This window comes from Lates calcarifer, linkage group LG4 (assembly GCF_001640805.2).
Source record: "Lates calcarifer isolate ASB-BC8 linkage group LG4, TLL_Latcal_v3, whole genome shotgun sequence".
Lineage (NCBI taxonomy): Eukaryota > Metazoa > Chordata > Actinopteri > Centropomidae > Lates > Lates calcarifer.
This window is the reverse complement of record NC_066836.1, coordinates 864638-884526: the sequence shown is the minus strand read 5'-3', so window position 1 is coordinate 884526 and position 19889 is coordinate 864638. Positions and strand designations below refer to the sequence as shown.

The window sequence follows — 19889 nt, the reverse complement described above, 5'->3', positions numbered from 1 at the left end:
CATGTTAGAGCTGTGGTTCAGTCTCCTCTCTGCCCCCTCCCCCCTGTGTTTCCAGGTGGTGTTACCTCTGTAGAAGGAGGAGCTGATGGTGTGGACGCTGAAGCCGTCGGCGCTGTCGCACACAGACGAGTGCTGGAAACAGAAGCAGGGGGTGCAGCCCTGAGGGTTGCTGGGGTCCAGGTTGAAGTAACCCAGTTTACACCTGACGGACAGAGACGGGAAGTCGAGACGTCAGAGAAACCTCGCTCCTTCATCCTCTAAAACCTGAGCTGTCATCACTGCTGCTTTTACCACAGAGGTCAGAGGTCAGAGGTCAGAGGTCAGGCTCCAGCTGTGGGACCACTCTGTCAAACTGTCTCCACGAGCTTCAACATCTTTCTTTTCTCTTCTCCTCCTCCCTCCTTCCTTCCTGTTTCTGCATTTCCTCCAATCCTTTCTTTTCATCTTTTCTTTCTTTACTTGTCTTTACACCTCAAATTTGAAGCTGCACAAACATTTTTAAACATTTTCATGGATTAATTTTCTGTAAACCTGGAGAATAAAATCAGGTGGAACGTCTCTTTACCTGAGAGACTGAACCTGCAGACAGGTGAACACCTGAGTCATGTGAGTGCAGTTTAATGTGAGCAGAGAACATCATCACCGTCTGTTCATCGTATATAACACACTGATAATGAAAACCTGCTGACAGTCGAGCAGCTGTGGCCAGAGTGTGTGTGTGTGTGTGTGTGTGTGTTACCTGTCGCAGCTGAAACCCTCCACATGGTCTTTACAGCGACACTGTCCCGTGTTGACGTCACACTCCTGAGTGCTGCCAGAGGGCGAGCAAGAGCAAGGCCTGATGGAGAGAGAGGGGGGGGGTTATTAACTTAAGGCAGAGGGGGGTGGAGGAGGGCGAGGGGGGAGGGGAGGGGGAGACACTGAGCAGAGGGAGAGGAAACGGGTGAGGAGGTCAAACAGTGACTCTGCCAGCAGAGGGCGCTCAGAGAGCAGTCAGAGGGAAAGTTACAGTCTGTGGTTTCTGAGCTGTGGACCGGGACTAGGACCAGGACCAGGACAGTCTGGATCCCTGGACCAGAACTCTGATCATTACTGAGACACAGAATAAGAAACAGGAGCTGGTCTGAGACAGACCTGATCCCTCTGATCCAGACTGACACTGGCCTGTGATCACACACAGCTCCACAGGTGAATGCGAGCGATCACCTCCGAGGTCTGGAGGGAGTACTTCCTGTCAGACAGACGCCACTGAGCGTGCTCTGAACCCGGCTCTGAACCCGGCTCTGTTTACACACGGTTGTGTAACACGTGACGACGACCTGTCGACTCTGGACCGAAGCTCTCGGACTTGTTTACAGAGTCTGAGTCTGATCGATCCGATGGATTCACAGAACCCGAGTTCTCAGAGAAACCTCATGGACCCGGAGCGAGGACCTGGACGCCTCCACCTGAGGCTCAGGGTGAACGAAACAAACAGACAACCAGGTCCAGAAGCTGTTTATGAGACGAGCCGTGTTACTGAGCATGCTCAGTGGCCTCTGTCTAACAGGAAGTGGATGTGAATGAACAGAGAGCTCAGGGCAACAGAGACGATCACTGACGTGTTTTAATGGTTTCAGACACAGTTTAAAAACAGACAGATCAGCTGACTGACTGACTGACTGACTGACTGACTGCTCCTTTAAATCTTATCTGAACAACAGGATTCTGGGACATTTGCTCTGAACAAAGTCCAAACTGGGAGAACATCAGGTTCAGGATCTGGTCCCCTGGTGGATCAGGGTTGGGGGGATCCGTACCTGCAGCCGGCCTCGGTCAGACTGTGGTATCCCGGCTGACAGCGGTCGCACTTCTCTCCGGTCACTCCTGGTTTACATGCACACATCCCTCTGCTGTCGCACTGAGGAGACTCCGAGCCTGAAAACACACACACACACACACACACACACACACACACACACACACCGTCAGCACTGAGCCCACCTCGTGCACACACTCAGCTCCATTAAGGAGCCGTCACAGAGGCTCAGGCTGCAGCAGCTGCTTCACATTAAGCAGCGGTTTGCAGCAGAACCACAGCTTCATACCAGCGGTTTGACATGTTCCTGCAGCTCACGCTCACTTCTACACTGGAGCGTTTTCACAATCGTCGCTCCAGATATCCTCCCTGCTGTGGCTCAATCCTCGGCTCACGGGCGGACACGAGGAGTTTAGAAAAATGGACGTATTTAGAGGAGAAATCATCACTTTAAAAAGAACTTTGTCCCATCATGCATCAGGATGGAAACATGAAAATCAAAGCTCTGAGTCAGGTTTGTTTGTTCGTCAAAGTTCAGTTGTTTTCATTAGAAAATGTAAATGTGACTCTAACTGTTCTTCGCCGGTGTGTTCAAGTGCCTGTGGGAAAACTCCAATTTCTCAGCTGACCTCTCAAGTCATCTTCCAAGAAAAGATGGACAAAGGAAATCTGAACTTTGCTTTCTCAAATGACACGGCTGCTTTTCAGCATCAGAAAATATTCAGTCTCATGGTGTAGAATAAAACCGTATGAAGCCAGAGGAGGATCCACAGAGGCAGCGTGGGTACAGACACGTCACCGGATGATGATCAGTGTCAAAGTCTGAAACCACAATCTAAACAAGTTATTCAGTCAGCGTCAGCCTGGTTCCTCCACAGGAAATAAACTGTGAGCAGCTAAAGTTTCTGATTCAGGTTTAGTTGATCAGATCATCTTCACAGATGAACACCACTGTTCTGATGTTTGAAGTAAGAAGCTAATGTTAGGCTATAAACCAACTACACCACGGTCACATGACGTCAACGTCTCCACCACTAAGCTTCCAACTGGTCATTTCATTTAGCTCTGAGCTCTTCTACAAAAGCCTTTCTTCTTAGAAAGTTAGTGAGAGTTTGAAAGAGCGTGAGTAGAAACACAACGAGGCTGTAAAGGTGGACTGGTGAGTAGATGGGTTTTCATGTTAACGTCCCCAACAACCTCTGTAGTCTCATTTAGACACTCGTTAGCAACCGCCTTTTTTAAGACACGTAAAAGCTTCAAACATCAGGAGTGGGGGATTTGCTGACAACAGGAAGTGCTAACATGCTAACATGCTAACTTGGTTACAGGATCAGTCCTGTATATATGAAGTGACCTGACCTTATTTGCTCAGTGTGGTGGGTTTGTATCTGGACATCACATTATGTTGTTGAAACCGCTGCTTCGATCCTTCAGATTCAGATTCTCCTGATCTGAGGTCAGTCTGAGTGAGACTCACCGACAGTGTTGCAGCCACAGGGCAGGCAGCGGCTGCCGCTCTGGTCTCTGTAGTAGTTGTCGAGGCAGCGCTCACAGTTGGGGCCGTCGGTGTTGTCGGCGCAGTTTCTGCAGTGACCTCCGTGACCCGTGGCCCGGTACAGCTCAGCGTCGAAGTAACACTCAGAGCTTTTCCCGTTACAGTCGCAGGCTGAGAGGACGACACAGACGGTTTATATGAACATTATATTAACATCAGAAACAGCAGCAACAGAAAGTGTTCATATGATATGAAGGAGTTTCTGCTGAGCTGAGGATAAACTGGACTGAACAGGGTGAAACGAGGTGAAAACTCTTCTGCACGTAAACGTGAGTTTTCAGAGCTTCCTGTGCTGATGGACTCACTCGACTGTGGGAGAAGAAACTGTTCCCTGAACTCAGTTTAGTCATGCATCTGTGCTGTGATATGAACTTTTGGCTGACAGGAACTACAGCTCCCACAATCCCCCAGAGATTGTCATGACTAATGCTACACCCCCGCCCCCTGAATGGCCTGAGATCAGTTACAGCAAAGTAAAAAGTCATCTGCAGAACATTAGTTGGTCATGTGACCTGTTCTCTGCAACATGTTTCAGTTTCATCACTTCAATGCTGTTTTTACTGTGATGGATAAATAACAGCAGCAGTAATACTCTGATTAACACTGGCATTAGTAGTAATCATCGCTGTGAGTAAAAGAGTAACACGAGTAGTAAAGCAGCAGTAACTCTAATAAAGTAGCAGCTGCAGTAAACCAGTAGTACCTGTAGTTAAACGCTTGTAACAGGCAGTAAAGTAGTGGGAGGTGCAGTAAAGCAGTGGGAGGTGCAGTAAAGCAGTGGTAGTTGCAGTAAAGCAGTGGGAGGTGCAGTAAAGCAGTGGTAGTTGCAGTAAAGCAGTGGTAGTTGCAGTAAAGTAGTGGTAGGTGCAGTAAAGTAGTGGGAGGTGCAGTAAAGCAGTGGTAGTTGCAGTAAAGCAGTGGGAGGTGCAGTAAAGCAGTGGTAGTTGCAGTAAAGCAGTGGGAGGTGCAGTAAAGCAGTGGGAGGTGCAGTAAAGCAGTGGGAGGTGCCGTAAAGCAGTGGTAGTTGCAGTAAAGTAGTGGTAGGTGCAGTAAAGTAGTGGTAGGTGCAGTAAAGCAGTGGGAGGTGCAGTAAAGCAGTGGTAGGTGCAGTAAAGCAGTGGGAGGTGCAGTAAAGCAGTGGTAGGTGCAGTAAAGCAGTGGGAGGTGCAGTCTTGCAGCAGCAGACTTACGCAGACACTCGTTGGCATTGTCGGCGGTCGCTCTCCTCCATGGCCGGTCGTTGTAGAAGGGTTTGCAGACGTTGCAGTCGTCGCCCTCCGTGTTGTGTTTGCAGTTACACACCAGCCGTCCTCCGCTGTTCTTCACACACTCACTGGCGTGGCCGTTACACTTACACCTGACAGCAGAGAAACACACCTGTTACACCTGGACAGAACAAAAACTCACACCAAAGTCCACATTTCCCTGATCAGACTGTAGAAACACTCTGCAACACTTCCACCGTGTTCAGTCCAATAAAACGCATCAGTCATACAGTGACAGGGGACCAGGGGACGGCGAAGCCTTCGTATTGTTTTTGGTTCTGATGAGGTTGTTCCGCTCTGTGGCTCTGAGGAAAGGTTTTGTTAAACCTCCTCAGGGGAGAGAGCCCCTCACAACAGGACAGGACCTGCTCAGCAGCCACCTTCGCTCATTGTCTCAGGTGTTTCTTGGCAGAGAGCCGTGGAAAAACTGACGACGGAAAGGAAACTGTGGGCTGCCTGCTCGTCTGCAAAACACCAACTCCTGCAAAAAGCTGCAGAAAGCTGGACTGACACATACATGTAACATGTATGAATCACTGTCTACAATCTAACTTTGGTCAGCAACTCCTGAGCAACGCATCAAGTCAACAACTGCTTCAGGCAGGAAAGTTGTTGTCGGAGGAGAGTTCAGGGAGTTCAAATCAAAGCTGACTTTTATCACAAACTGCCATGTTCTTCAACACAGACGCACTTAAAGCTCAGTGTCTTATTGTTGCTGATCATCCAGATAGAGAGACAGGATGACGGTGCACTGAGCTGCTCTCAGGTGAGCACGTTCAGGTAAATGAGGGTGGAGCTGACAGAGGAACAGGGTCTTCAGAAAACCCTCCTCTGATAAATAAAGCTTAAATTCTGCAGGTGCTTCAGTTCAGGACTCTTCCCTTTTCTTCCGCCTGTCATGGCGGTCGGTCTGCCCCGTTCCGGTCTCCCTGTAATCCAGCGCTGCCAGCCAGGAATGTCAGGAATGCTGGCTGTGTAATGGAAATCTGCTCCACATTTCAAACAGATTATGGCTGCGGAGGCTGTGCAGTGGCAGCCTGTTTAACACTCTTGTAATGCCTGTCGAAACCTCTTTCTCTTTTTTCAGACGTGCAGGAAAAGGAGTTCTTATGTGGATTCCTGTGCAGGCCACAGGGAAGGAGACCACACAGTGACACCTCGAGACCAGGACCCACAAAACCACTGGACCACACTCAGTCACTCAGTAAAGCTTCCTTTGTCTGAGCAGGTTTCATGAGCCTCAGGCTGCAGAAACATGTTGACTACAGATCTGTTTTTGTTCTAATCAGAGACGCAGCACAACATCAGACTGTGACAATAAGCACAGTTCACATTCTGAACTAAATCTGGTCAGGACTTACATATTCCGGCACAGTAAATATTAGGTCTTTACCTTCCTCCCACAGCGAAGTCAGAGATGGCGTAGTAGTAGGACTTGAGGACCTTGGGGTCGTTGAAAACCTCGTCTCCGAACGTGTTGAGCCTGTTCAGGGTCACTCTGATGTCGGTGGCCGTCACCCAATCCTGCAGTGGATTAAAAGTCACCAGAGTTATTGAGGGTTGGTAAAGAAGCAAGAATCTAACGTTCAAACGTCATCGTCTTTTGTTCCTTACACTCTGACAGGATGTAAACGAGTGCAGGACCAGAGTCAGGCTGTGTCCAAATGATCGCTCTAATCAGTTCTGTATTGGTGTTTTCTGGTATTTAAACTGTTACTTTTGTTGTTCTGTGGTGTTTTATAAACTGCTTCGGGGGCCAAGACAGTTTTCCACCTTCCCTTCCAAATTTTGGACCTATGAAGACCTTTAGTTTGAACATGAATCTGCAGAGAAGGAGGTGGTTTTAGTTTTCAGGCTGTGGGAAAAACTGAAAAACAGTGATGCAACAGTGAAAACATCCACTGAGAGAGCGACATTTTTAGTGAAATGGAATTTATTTTCTTGGCAAAATGATACAAGGTCCAGATGGAGAGAATTACTGAAGGACACCTGTTCAGTTTCAGAGGATAAAGAAAGTTACTCAACATCCCGCCTGTGTGAAAAGCTCATGGGAAACCCGGAGCAAAGGCCAGCGATAGCTTTGTTCAGTATCAGCAGGAAGCTTATCAGGTCCAAAGGTTTTTATTCAGCAGAGTGAGAGCTCAGAGCAGCTGTTTGAAGACAAACAAACAGCTCAGAGCAGAGACCTGAACCGGGTCTGAACAAAAACCACCCATCAGCCTCAGGCTTCACTTCTGTCTGTATCAATCCATTTCTAACATGAACACCAACGCTGTCAGAGAACATGTGAAATTAATTATCCGTGGCTCGACAACATGTTGGATTTCCAAATGTGTTTCCATGTTCTCCCCCGAAAAATGTTCTGACTTCCAACCTCAGGAGGAAACAGTTCAAATATCTGTTGACAGCCTGTTGGCCTCCTGTCAGGCAGCCAGTCTGTTTCTGAGAGATTTCACAGATTTAATCGTTAGGCTTCATGTTGTTATAGTGTTGAAATAGTCAAAGAAAAGAGGGCTCTGGGTAAAGAAATCTGCACATGAAAGGACAGAGGTCAGAGAGGAAACAGCAGAGGTTCTGTGGTCGGGGATGTTCTGTACAGAATCCACCTACTCAGGAAAACTTCTGCCTCCACTTTGCACACTGATGTTAAATCTTTGAGTAACTGCTGGGAATGTGGGACAGATTTCTGAGCAGCCGAGCTCTTATTTCCAGAGTCACCGCTGTCATTTGTAATAACAGTATTCCACCATGTTTATGGCTAAGATTGATTAAATCTTCTCTCTGTGTCGTAAACAAACCCACATTTAGAAAAGTAACGACACCCTCAGCCTCTGTCTTCCTCCTCGCCACAGTATTTTAAAAATGCAGCGAGGGAGTTGGGGGGTGGGAGGCAGCGTATCTGAGGCTCAGCCTCAAACTGGATTTATGCTCGAAGGAAGGGGTTGATGGGAGTCCTGCCGTCGGTACCTGAGGCGTAGGTTTGATTTATAGTTGAGCTCTGTGTGTTATCAGACCCTGTGGTGCTAAACTCCACAACAGCTCAGGTTAATCTACAGTGTTAAACAGAACACCCACGGATGGATGGGATGTCTCCACATGTACAGCCAGCTCCTCTGGTTCTAATGAGTCTCTTCATGGATGTGGACAGATGTTTAAATTTATGTCACAATGACATACGACCAAACACTGAGTAACACTCGGCGTCCACGGCCCCGAGGCTCGGCCCACTTTACTGAGGCTTATTTCATTAAATCAGCAACATGCATCTTACTTATTCTGTCAAAACTAAATGGCTTTTGACCAACATATGAACATGCGAGAGCCCCAGAGGATTCACATATTCATTTTCCATTTGGGAGAAATGTTCATTCGCTCTCTGTTTTCTGTTGATTTGATGTAATTCAGGAAACATCTGAGGATGTGAGCAGGACTTGGACAGTTTTAGTTCTGAGTCAGGAACCTGAAGGTGTTGCAGCTCCACTCTCAGCTCTGTCTAAACTATCATGTGTTTCTGTTGCCAGACTCTGATGGAGGTTCGGTTTCTGGCAGATACACTGTTTCTGGTTTCCATTCGAGCCTGATGAAGGACTGTCATTGTTCCTGCAGCTGCTTTCTCAGCTGGTCACTTCTCTGAAAACTTTCTCTCTGTATGATTCATGCAGAATAAACTCATGTGGCAGCTGCAGCTCCTCAGACCGTCCGGTCCAGGAAGCTGGTGCAGGTTCTCGGCTGAGTCAACGCCGTTTAAACTGTACAGAACATTTGTTTGCTATCAATCATCTGCAGCTCCGTGCCAGTGTGGAATGCCTCGACCGGGACATGTGTTTTCTTGAAGGAAGAATGCTGCCTGGCGTTAGAAACTCCTCTGGGAATCACAAACATTCAGCTGAGCTGGAGCAGGCTGCAGGATGGGAACACATACAGTCTGACAGAGGTGGAACTCCACCAAGAACTTTTACTCCACTGTACTGTGCTGAGGGACAACTGCAGCTGCTTGGTCATTAGTGTTAAATCAGTCTAGTTACTCTGCAAATGAAAGGATAAAGACCTGGTCACAGCAGAAGTCTGTCTGTGCAAGAAGCTCGGTGACATTTACTGACATGCTAGCACTAGTCCCGATCACTCTGCCAGCTCCTGTCCTGTTGGCAACACAGCTGAAAAATAACACAACACATGATGATATGAGAGAGTCAGGACCCTCCATGGTCAGAGCCGTCAGGGTGGATGAACAAACAATAAAGATTGTCGCTCGTGGACGTGAAAAACAAACTCTACAAACTAGTGTTGTCTACGATCCGTTCATAAAGAGAGACACCATGTAAGTATATGAGAGGTCACTGAAGGTCACCAGTAAGTTAAAGGGTTTTACAGCCTGTGAAACATCTGGTTTAGTGGCTGCAGACAAACTGAATGAAATGTCTATGTTTTAGTCAAGACGAATCTGATTAAACAGACAGAAGGTTGGACCTTGTTCTTTATTTCTCTGGTTGAAGAGTTTCAAACAATTTTCTGACTTATTTTCATTTATCCAGAGCTGAAGTCATGAACTTCTTTTCTGTTTCATTTCTTTACAGACTGAAGCTCTTTGGGGTTTGGACGTTTAGTTGGACAAAACAAGACATCTGAAGACATTTTGATGGGTGTTGAGATTATTTCTGATCAAAAAATAAACGTTGAGGATGAACTGACAAGGAGACCTTTGTATTTGTGTGTAAAGCTGGATGGTTTCACGTCTGTGGCCTCAGATATTTGTTGAACTGACTCACTGTGAGGAGTTTATCTGTGAAAACTCAGTGACAGTGGCTCCAAGCAGACACTGCTTTATTTTAAGGGGTCAGGAGCCAAAAAGGTTGGGAACCGCAGCTCTGGAATTAAACAGAGTGATAGCTGGTCTGCAGCCAAACTGGCTGTTAAGGTGGACTGTCTCAGCTGGTGGTTATTTCCCTCTCAGAGCTCTGAGATGACAGACAGCAGGAATGTCAGAGAGCGACAAACAGCCGTCTGACGCCTCCGACAGGCCGCCGCCGGCAGAAAGAGTCCCAGCTTCGGTATAAATAGCTTCATGCCAACGAGTCAAATAAGGAAGTTTACAGCTGAGCTGCAGAGCTAAATCTGTTCATTTACATGGAGGGGAGGTGTTAGAGATGGAGAGAAAGAAAGAACGAACGACTGACCGATACATCAGGGAGGCTGCTGCACCTGAGCCTCCCCATCACCTCTGCTACATTATCATAAGGCTTTAATCATATTTACTCCTGTATACATGAACATGACACATGTATGTCACTGAATACCAGTGTTCCCCTCCTATAGGCTGGACCCCACCCCCAGTTTATTTTGGCCTGTGTGCTGCTGGTTCATAAGGACAATCCGGCGTCATCCAGTTTGAGCAGATCTGATCTGATAAATTCAGACTGTGTGGTGTTTGTCTTTGTCGATGCAGAGCAGATAAACTACTACTGAACTGAACCCGTTACTGAGCTGACGTCAGCCACTGTTAGGCTAATAATCCTCAGACTTCACTGGAATACAACTCATCATCAACAGTTTCCCAGCAGCCTCAGCTGGACGCTGTGTTCACTGCTGGTCATCCAGTCAAACATTATACTGACCCACACCTTTCAGGCCTCAGGAGAATAACTGAGGCCTCAGTCCTGGTGGGACCACAGAGTAAAGTCACAGAACTCACAAAATGATTTTCCCTAAATGATCACCATCATAACTTCCACGTCCTGTCAATGAAGCCCACTGGACGTCAGGTTGAAATTACATTTTGTTTAACTTTGGCCACAAACCAGGTGAAAGATCGACAAAGTTCTCTCTGCAGTGGAAATACTGCCTGCATGATGATGAACGTCCTGTTGTTCAGCTAACATTGGGTTTGTCTTTATTTTGGCTGGTTCTACTCTGAGGAGGCTGATTCAGAGTCATGTTAGATTAATGTGAAGGAAAAAGACTAGAAAAAGGAAACGTTTTGAGTCAGAAACTACTGCCACGACCACAGCAGTGAAGGTTTAATGTCCTCTGAGTCAGTAATGATCAGGGATGAGAACGTGAAGTGTTTCCTGTTCATTTAAAGAGTTTTCAGTCTGAGGAATGAACTCCAAGTGTCAGAACAACATTATGCAACAAAGTGTGAGGACAGAAGAATGAAAACAGACTCTGATGAAGCAACTTTGTCCTCAGAGAGTGAAGAAACGTGGAAACACAAACACACTGAGGGGGGAGGAGGAAGGAAAGAGGGGAGGAGAAGGGAGTGAGGAGAGGAGTTGTAGGGAGAGAGGACGTCCAGCTGCAGGTCGGTGAAGATAAACTGAGCTGCTGCTGCTGCGGTGGGAAACCCGGGGGCGTCGCCTAGCAACATGTTGCAATACTTGGCAGCGGCAAACCTGCAACCTGACCGGCAGAACGGACTGCTGGGAAAAAACACCGCCGTCACACTGGTCTGTTCATCAGTGAGATAAAGTGTGAAGGAATCTCCAGGAAGCATCAGAGAGGACTTTTAATCTGACGTCTTCATCACTGCAGTGTTTTTAGAAGTTTGGTTCATTTCCTTTAATTTACTCAAAAATAAACTTGAATTTAAAACAGTTTTAGGTTTGTTTATTATTCTGATTAATAAATGAGAGACTCACAGCAGCTCATGTTCCCACTGAAACCTAAACATTTATTCTACCAGACTGCAGATATTTATCAGGATATCATCTAACTCCTCAGTTACTGGAGGTTCAGCTTTGGTCCATGCTGCACTACCTCATCACAACCAGTTAAATCATGGGAACTTCAATCCATTTCTTAATTTGGTTCAGCTGAGTTCAGCCTGTGAATCTCTGATCCTAAATCCATTCACTGCTTCTAGAGTTTTCTTTCTAAGACCGTTAATAAAGTCCTGTTTACTTGAGGAAACAGAATACAACAATAATAACTAATTAGTTTTAAACACTTTAAAACCTTCAACCTCGTCTGATCCGATGAGGACCGAAGCTGAGCTGATAAAACAGCTCATTAAACATTTTCTGTCTCTAAACACTTTCAGACACTGATGTTGGACAGTATCATTTTCCCTCAGGTAGAGGCTGTAACGAGCTTCCAAACACAGCTGCAGTCACTGACCTGTAAACTGTGACACACCTTTCTGTTTCACTGACCTTCGTTCGTTTAAAGATTAACTCCAGTATCACTGAGCCTGTCCCATATTTCTGGGTGTAAAGGACTGAGACTCTTACAGATTCTCACCCTGAATGATTCCTGCACAAAGATTCATTAAAACTGTCACCTCCTCTACAGCCGAGGTTCCCAACCTGTGGGTCAGGACCTGACAAAGGGTCTTCACGTACACCTGAGGCAGATTAACAGGAGAGAAGGGCAGAGAAACTAAAAGGAGAGACTGAAGAGGAAACCTGACCAGACCCCCCCACTTCCTGTTTGCTCTCCGTCTGTCTGACTTCCTGTGGCGCTCACCTGGAGGACGGGGCTGTAGTCGAAGTTGTAGGCGCTGGGTCGACCCTCCAGCGTGGAGAAGGCCACGTTCCCGCCGGTGAGCGGCGAGATGTCGCTGAAGTCGTCGGTACAGAGCGCCTGCTGCTCGTCCTCTCCGGTGCGGATGAAGCCTCGGCTCGGCTTCTGGTAGGTCTTCTCACAGGAGCCGCTGTAGTACTGATACGGCACCCAGGGCCCCCCCTCGCTGGTCCGCTTGTAGATGGCGAAGCTCTCGGGCCGGCTGGTGTGGAACTTTAGCCGGACGTAGGTGATGTCGAAGGCCTTACCTGCAGAGGAAACACACAGATTCATGTTTAACGTTTGACTCATTTTCATTTCCTGTTTTAATCTTTGATTCACTGAATTTTCCTTGAACGTCGACCGGAGGCTGATTCCAGGCCTTACAGACGCCAGGACAACACAACAGTAACAGTACAGTACAGTAACAGGGTTTATAAACACAGTGTGATGGACGATCTGAGTTTCTGCTTCGTGTTAACTTTTCTTGGAAACACTGAGCAGCTGGAATCAGGAGAATCTCTCCAAGAACGGCCGATTTGGGAAACGCAGCAGGAATGTGAAGTGTGGTTGGGACATGTCAAAGCAGCGATCTGGTCCTTTAACTCCTGACACTCGGGGGCTGGTGTGTGTCCGCTGGTCGTTCCTGCTCTCCACATATTTGGCGAGTCTGAGCAGGCCGGAGAGCAGACGACGACGAAGCGTTCCAGGAGACGTCAGTCAGCGCGTGAAGGAACGCCGCCATGTTTGAGCCGGGCGGCGGGGGGTACGGCTGTTTGCTCAGCCAAAGAATCTGCTCTGTAAACAATGACAGGGGCCCCTGGGGGGGGGGGCTCTGTGTCGAAGGCAAATAAAGGTGAAGCAGCTGATAGGACTGAAGGGACGCTCACAAAAGACTGCTGTTTATTACAGGAAACAATGAAGCAACTACAAACACACCGACTTCCTCCTCCCTGAGAGAGAGTGTGTGTGAGTGTGTGTGTGTGTGTGTGTGTGTGAGTGTGAGAGTGTGTGTGTGTGTGTGTGTGTGTGTGTGATGACCAGATGAACTTTATGGGTCAAGTTTACTGAGGAGCTGCAGGGTGGAGCCTGGTTTACAACATGAGATCTGTAAACATGAAAAAAGAAAATCCTGAGGGAGCAAAAACTGGTCCAGAACCAGCCACCAAACCAAGTCTATGTTGATGCAGAATCCTGTTTAATGAAGCAGTTGTTCTCTGTGTGGGGGAGTCTGAGGCCTCGGGGTCAAGTTCAGTGTTTGTCCCTGATCTGAGCGAGTGGAAGAGACAAACGTGATATTGTCAAACGGCTGCGATAACGGCGAATGTTTTCTAACACAGAGCACTGACGCTGTGAAATGAAAACAGAGGAAGGTTCCTCAGCTCCTCCACTCACTGATCTGCTGATCAATTCATTTCTTTGGAATGTGTTGGAACTTTGCCAGAAGCTGAGACAGTTTGAAGGTTGGAGTCCACAAAAAATGTTTAAGTCATCCTGTGTAAAATGAAAAGTGTTCTTCAGAGACAGAGAGATGAGAGTGACTGAACAAAGCTCAGCTGTGAGGAGTGTTTGCAGTTCAGAGGAGCTTTGAGTTTTATTCAGATGTGATGGTGAACATCTGAAGCGTCTCTTCCCTCTGGAGACTCTCTGGCCTCGGATCAAAGAGGACGGACACCAGCCGGCAGGAACTCACTCTGACGTCTCTTTAAAGGAAAACAGACAAACGCCTCCACGTCCTCTCAGAGAGGACAAAAGCTTCTGTTGGCACAGCCATCAGGAGGCAAACAGCAGAGAGGAGACAAAGAGGAGTCAGAGCCAGGTGGCTGCTGGGACAGAGGAGCGAGGAGGACTCTGATTGGACGAGGAGATGCGGTTTGATTCAGTTTGTCCTCCATCTCTCTACTTCTTTACTTAAACTGAGCAGGGAGGAGTCAGATCAATAACTGATCGTTTCAGCTGCAGCTTCTTCAGTCCAGTGAAAATAAACTAAAGCCAACAGTTTGTGTCTCTGCTGTTTTCTCTCTGATGAGTCTCGTCTCTGTGACTCTGCGGCTCCGAGGAGGAATTCTGTCTCTTCTTCCAGAACAATCGCCGTATTGATGAGAGGAAGAATTTTACAGTGCGGAGCGCAAACAAAGACCACGCTGTACGCGTTTAATGTTCTCGTCCCATATGACGACAGAACAAAAAGCCTCCACCACCAGCGGCTCTGCAGGGAAACGCTCGGCCCGCTGGCTCTGCAACAAAAGCCCCGTCAACAGGACGAGTGTGTCCAACACAGTCTCTGTGGATTCTTCAAATGTTTCCTGTCGTTTCTAACCCTGCAGAGCTCAGTCTCATCATTCTGCTCACATTATTCAGGCTGTTAGACTCCAGGAGGAAGCTCAGTAACAAGGGCAGAGAGCTGACAGGTTCTTTACAAAGTTCTTTACAATGTCTAACAAATAACACCATTGATAAAATCGGATTGTTTTCAGAACTGATTTACTGTTTCAGTCAGTTGATTCTGATCTGGAGGATCGTCTGTGAACTGGTTGTGAGAACAGGTTTATTCTGGTTTTTGGTGATGTAGATTCTGTGGTTTGAGGTCGTCTGCTCATAATAAACAGGAAACACTTTAATAAAGTCTGGATTTAAAACAGTGAATTGAACCTTTGAGCCAAAGACACCAAAGAAGCAGCCTGGGCAGATTTAAGCTGCCGTTAAGACCCTGCTGCCCCAAACCTCAGCGCTGAGAAACAAACGCCGACATCGGCAATTAGCTGGTTTTGCTTTAAGCGGAGCTAACCCTGCTATTGTGGAGCGCTGACCCTGAGAGACTCTCCTCAGGGGGGCCACGGTCAGGTCTGAACATGAAAAGAGCCTCCAGTCGTTCAGGGGAAGGAGCTTTTCTGTCTGAGGCTGCTTGGGGAGGGGCCGTGGGGGGGTGAGGAGGGGGAGGGGCCGTGGGGGGTGACGGAGTGACACGGTGACGGCAGGAATGAACCGGCTGGAATGTGTTTCCGCCGGGCAGAGTGACGCCGGAAAGAAGGACGGACGGAGAAAGAAAGAGTCCACAGAGAAGAAAAGAGGGCGAGCGAGCAACACAGGCTGTTCATGTCAGAGAGAGAGAGGGTGAGGGAGGGGGAGGGAGGGGGAGAGGGGGGGAGAGGGGGGTGCTGGGAGTTTTTTCCTGCCCACATATGGAAGACATGACAACTGACTGAGCAGAAACGGCTGCAAATGAGGGGATTTTCTGACTGTTACAGAGTTTCTCCTCATCTCAAAAACAGAGGAAACATCTGATTAGGAAATTATTATACATTATTATACATTATTATACATTATTATACATTATTATCTCATTATAAAATCACGTTTGGATTTCAAGAAACTATCATTTCCTTTCTGTTTGACAGCGTGTTTTCTGGAGATCAGACGAGTATCATATTTGTCTTAAAATTATATTTTGGTGTCTCATTATTATGAGAAAATAAAAAGTTATTTTCATTTTATTTTTCTGTTTTCTTACTGATTGTTCTAAAAATATTTCTAACTATTTATTTATCTCCAGAAAACAACATTTTAGTTGAGATTACAACAAAATTACCTCGTTATTAACGTTTTGTTTGAGATCAGATAACGAGAAAATAACTTTGTTTTCTGAAAACAAAAAAAAACAGGATTAAAAAATAATTGTAACTTGCTTCTCTAAGCTTCCATACCTGTTTATTTACTGGTATCATAAAGGTGAATGTTTTTAGCTGTTGGCTGGTGACAGAACAGTAAAACCACTTTAGAGGAAATCTGAGGACAAAATGTTTTAAAGTCAGAATCAGGGATCTGCGGCGTCTCGTCTCTAAACTCTTGTCTCAGTCTCTGGTTTCCTGTGGTCGGAGCTGTCATCAGACCTGCAGAGCACATTACAGCGACGTGTCCCGACCTGTCGAGACGCGTCTCAACAGGAACCTGGACGTTCATTCAACCAGCAGAAGCAGAGTCAGATAACGGAGCAGAGGAACAACAGGCCGTTCACTATCAACAGTGTCCAGAAATAAACAGCTTTACTCGAAACATGACGACGAGGACGCGTTGGTAACACGGTTTCTGTGTCTGCACAGAACTGGATCAGATTCACAGTCCGTCTGAGAGAATCTGGGTTTTGCTGTTCCTGCAGACAGAGGCAGTTTAAAGCCTTTTCACTGGATCTACATCTTGTTTTTCCTTCGTATGAAGAGGTTTCGATCCTTGTCAGTGGTCAGACGAGCAGATGTTTGTCTTCCCACAGAGAGAAGACAGACTTTAACGAGGGAAACGTCTTTGAGGAGGACAGATTAGGACGGGGGAGGAAGACATGACAGTCAGCTCTGTGAAGACAAACAACTCCTGAGAGGAAGTAATTGGCCTTCAGGATGCTGGACAGAGATCTTCATACTGTAATGTAAAGATCCAGCTGCCCTGTCAGACCAGCTCCACATACGAGACCGGGGCTGCGATCACATGATCACGACGTCTGTTAATGTGAAGACTACACACTGAAACTAGTCTCACGACCTGGTGAGAGAGCAGAGGACGCCATGACGTCTCTTTCCATCAGGAAGCTGTGGAGCAACGCTGTGACCTCTGAACCTGAAAGCAGCTCGAAGAAGAAGAGACTCACTCAGCGAGTAAAAACAAGAATGCAGAGCGTCAGGCTGTGAACTGAACCACAAAGGGCAGAGCGGCTCGTTACTGTCGGCCGCTCCAGTCAGAGATGGACGACATCGTTTAGAAAAAATCCCCACAATAAGAATGATCATCCTGCCATAATGACCATTAACACTGGGCTCACCTGCACAACAAGAACAAACATGGAGGAAGCTGGAGAAGCTGAGGAGCTCGGCACTAAACGAGAAGCTACCTCATCATGTGGGACTGATCTGGAGCAACGACTTTAATATAAACTCCAATAAATAAGCAGCATTCACAGAGGATGGGGACACATCCAACCTGCTGCACCACCTAAATGATCTCATGTCATTTAGATCCTTATGGCAACAAATACCAGAAAACATCAAGGATAAAGTTGCAGTGCTCAGCTGTGGAGTCTGACTGACGGCGTCAGCAGCCCGACAGGAGAGACGCTCCGAGGCCGGGACGTCCAGTAATCAGCTCTCACTGTTCATCTAACAACCAAACTGATGCTGTAACTCTGAAGTCTTTGTTCTCGTTTTTAAATCATCTGCTGTGTCTCGTCCCTCTGATTTATTTCTGACTGAGGACTGGAACTTGTCTAAGAATCTGGTTTTTTCAGAGCATTCCTGTGACTGCTCTTCCAGCCGGTGGAGCGGGGCCTCGGGGGTCGGCCTGAGGACCGGGAGGAGAGGAGGGGTTTACAGTTGTTTTGGGAGGGGACGGCCCAGCTCGCTGCACGGCCCAATTAAATTTCCTCCCATGACCTCATCGCATTTTTCTCCGCAGGAACGAACAATGAGCGCTTTGACTTCTGAGCGTGCGGGCACGACCGAGTCCTCGAGCCCCGAGTCCTCCATCTGCAGAGGATCCGGGTCAGAGGTCACGCTGCTCCTCAGGAATCTGATCACTCGCAGCTCAGGTGAGCGCAGGTCAACTATCTCACATTTTCACACTCTGGTCCTTCTCTGATTAGTCACGCTGCGATCACATGACTCATTCTGACCTCGGCCTCTTTGATAGCAGCTGTTGCTAAACACGTTTTCATTCGTAGTGTTTTCTGCAGCGAAGCAACCAGGAGACAGTCTACTTCCTGGTCAGGTGACGGTCATGTGATCTGTGTTTAACGTGGACTCACTCTCACAGTCAAGACCAGACCAGTAAACCAGTCCAGGTCTCAGTGGGACCCCTCACTCAGCAGCAGGTGCAGAGGTCAGAGGTCACTGAGCAGAAGCCTCTCACAGATAAAAACACGAGACACACTGATGTTTCTTTTTTAAAGGGGGGGGGGGGCAGAGTTTAAACTCCACAACATGAAACAGTTTACAGCAGAGACCACACCTGAACTCTCACTCAGAGGTCAGAGGTCAGAGGTCAGGTGATCAGTGGTGGTCACAGCAGCTCAGTCACATCCTGACCTGCAGATTCATTACAAAGCTGAGGAATTTAATCTGATTAACCCAGACTGAGACCCAGACTCTGGGACTCTGAGATCTGGACTGAGCAGGTTTCTGTAGAGACGGGTCAGAATGTGGAGGTTACACATTAATGTCCTGGTTAATGAGTTACCTGCTCCTACAGGAAGGAATGTCAGAGAGGTGTGTTTGGTTTCTACACATGAGCAGCTCAGTGTTACAACAGGAACCTCAGTGTTAATACTGTACACACACCTGAGCTGTCCTCACACACCTGAGCTGTCCTCACACACACCTGAGCTGTCCTCACACACCTGAGCTGTCCTCACACACCTGAGCTGTCCTCACACACCTGAGCTGTCCTCACACACCTGAGCTGTCCTCAGACTCTGATCTGATTGGACCTACATGTGAGTCACAGCAGGTAAATATATGAAACACAGGTCAGAGAGCCGTGACAGAGGAAGGTGCGGTGTGAGCGCGCTCAGTGGAGCGTCTGCAGGATGCCACTGATATCACCTTAATCTGTGCTCTGTTTGATAAACAGAGCAGCTGCAGGGGGAGCACTCTGATTGGACGAGAGGAGATTAAAGAGGCGAGCTGGAGGCCGAGGTGAGAATATGGAGCAGGGAGAGGTGTGTGTGTGTGTGTGTGTGTGTGTGTGTGTGTGTGTGTGTGTGTGTGTGTGTTGGCTCCAGGTCTGAATCGATAAGAGCAGCAGGTGATAAGAGTCTCCAGCCTCAAGAGTTTCTCACACTTCAGCTCCTCTCAGTCTGTTGAAGGCTGAGCTGATCTTTGACTGAACCTCTGTCCTCCTCTTCTTCTGTGGTGGTTTAACAGGATGATGTATGTTATTACAGAAACTCCACCACGGTCACATGACGTCAACGTCTCCACCACTAAGCTTCCAACTGGTCATTTCATTTAGCTCTGAGCTCTTCTACAAAAGCCTTTCTTCTTAGAAAGTTAGTGAGAGTTTGAAAGAGCGTGAGTAGAAACACAACGAGGCTGTAAAGGTGGACTGGTGAGTAGATGGGTTTTCATGTTAACGTCCCCGACAACCTCTGTAGTCTCATTTAGACACTCGTTAGCAACCGCCTTTTTTAAGACACGTAAAAGCTTCAAACATCAGGAGTGGGGGATTTACTGACCCATTTTATGTCGGAGAATCAAACCTGAAAATGTCTTGAGCTTGTGTTAAAACCACAGACCTTATTTCAGACATTTAACCAGAAACACACTGACAACAGGAAGTGCTAACATGCTAACATGCTAACTGACTTCCTGGTTTCAGGACCAGTCCTGAATCCAAACCTCCACCTTCCAGACTCCTGCCATGAGTACAGAGACGTCTTCATCACACCATGAGAGGACGACAGGTGCAGTGAGACAGGTTCATGCTTTAGATGATGGACCTCGCAGGCTGCCGTAGAGAGTGGGACTCTGTCCTCAGTAATGAGATCAGTCTGAGCAGACCGAGGCCTCGGTGTGTTTCACTGTGAAACCTGATTCTCAAAGTGCAGCAGGAAAACTGATCAAATAATCAACATCACAAACTCAGAGTAAAAATAAACCTGTGTGGAGGTCGGGGGATTTCCACTTAAGGGGGAGCAGGAAGGAGGAGGCCGAGGTTGTTTTTAATGACTGAGGAGCTGCTCTGTCATCACTCCCTCCCTCCCTCACTCACTCACTCACTCACTCACTCACTG

The 19889-nt window shown here is 47.5% G+C and overlaps 1 protein-coding gene and 1 long non-coding RNA gene across 2 annotated transcripts in view; one reads left to right on the top strand and one right to left on the bottom strand.

The window, feature by feature from the left end:
* lamc1 (laminin, gamma 1) overlaps positions 1–19889 on the bottom strand; it is a 37787-nt gene that overhangs the window by 9277 nt on the left and 8621 nt on the right. Inside the window, exons 2-8 of the mRNA XM_018678980.2 lie at positions 12080–12384; positions 6012–6142; positions 4544–4710; positions 3276–3464; positions 1800–1917; positions 740–838; positions 66–202 (exon numbers count right to left, since the gene is read on the bottom strand). Coding sequence (XP_018534496.1) covers positions 66–202; positions 740–838; positions 1800–1917; positions 3276–3464; positions 4544–4710; positions 6012–6142; positions 12080–12384 — 1146 coding nt within the window. The remainder of the gene's footprint in view (positions 1–65; positions 203–739; positions 839–1799; positions 1918–3275; positions 3465–4543; positions 4711–6011; positions 6143–12079; positions 12385–19889) is intronic.
* Positions 3477–4528, top strand: LOC127142408 (uncharacterized). Its single transcript, XR_007813137.1, has 3 exons — positions 3477–4157; positions 4218–4357; positions 4418–4528. It is a non-coding gene; the product is annotated as an uncharacterized LOC127142408 (long non-coding RNA).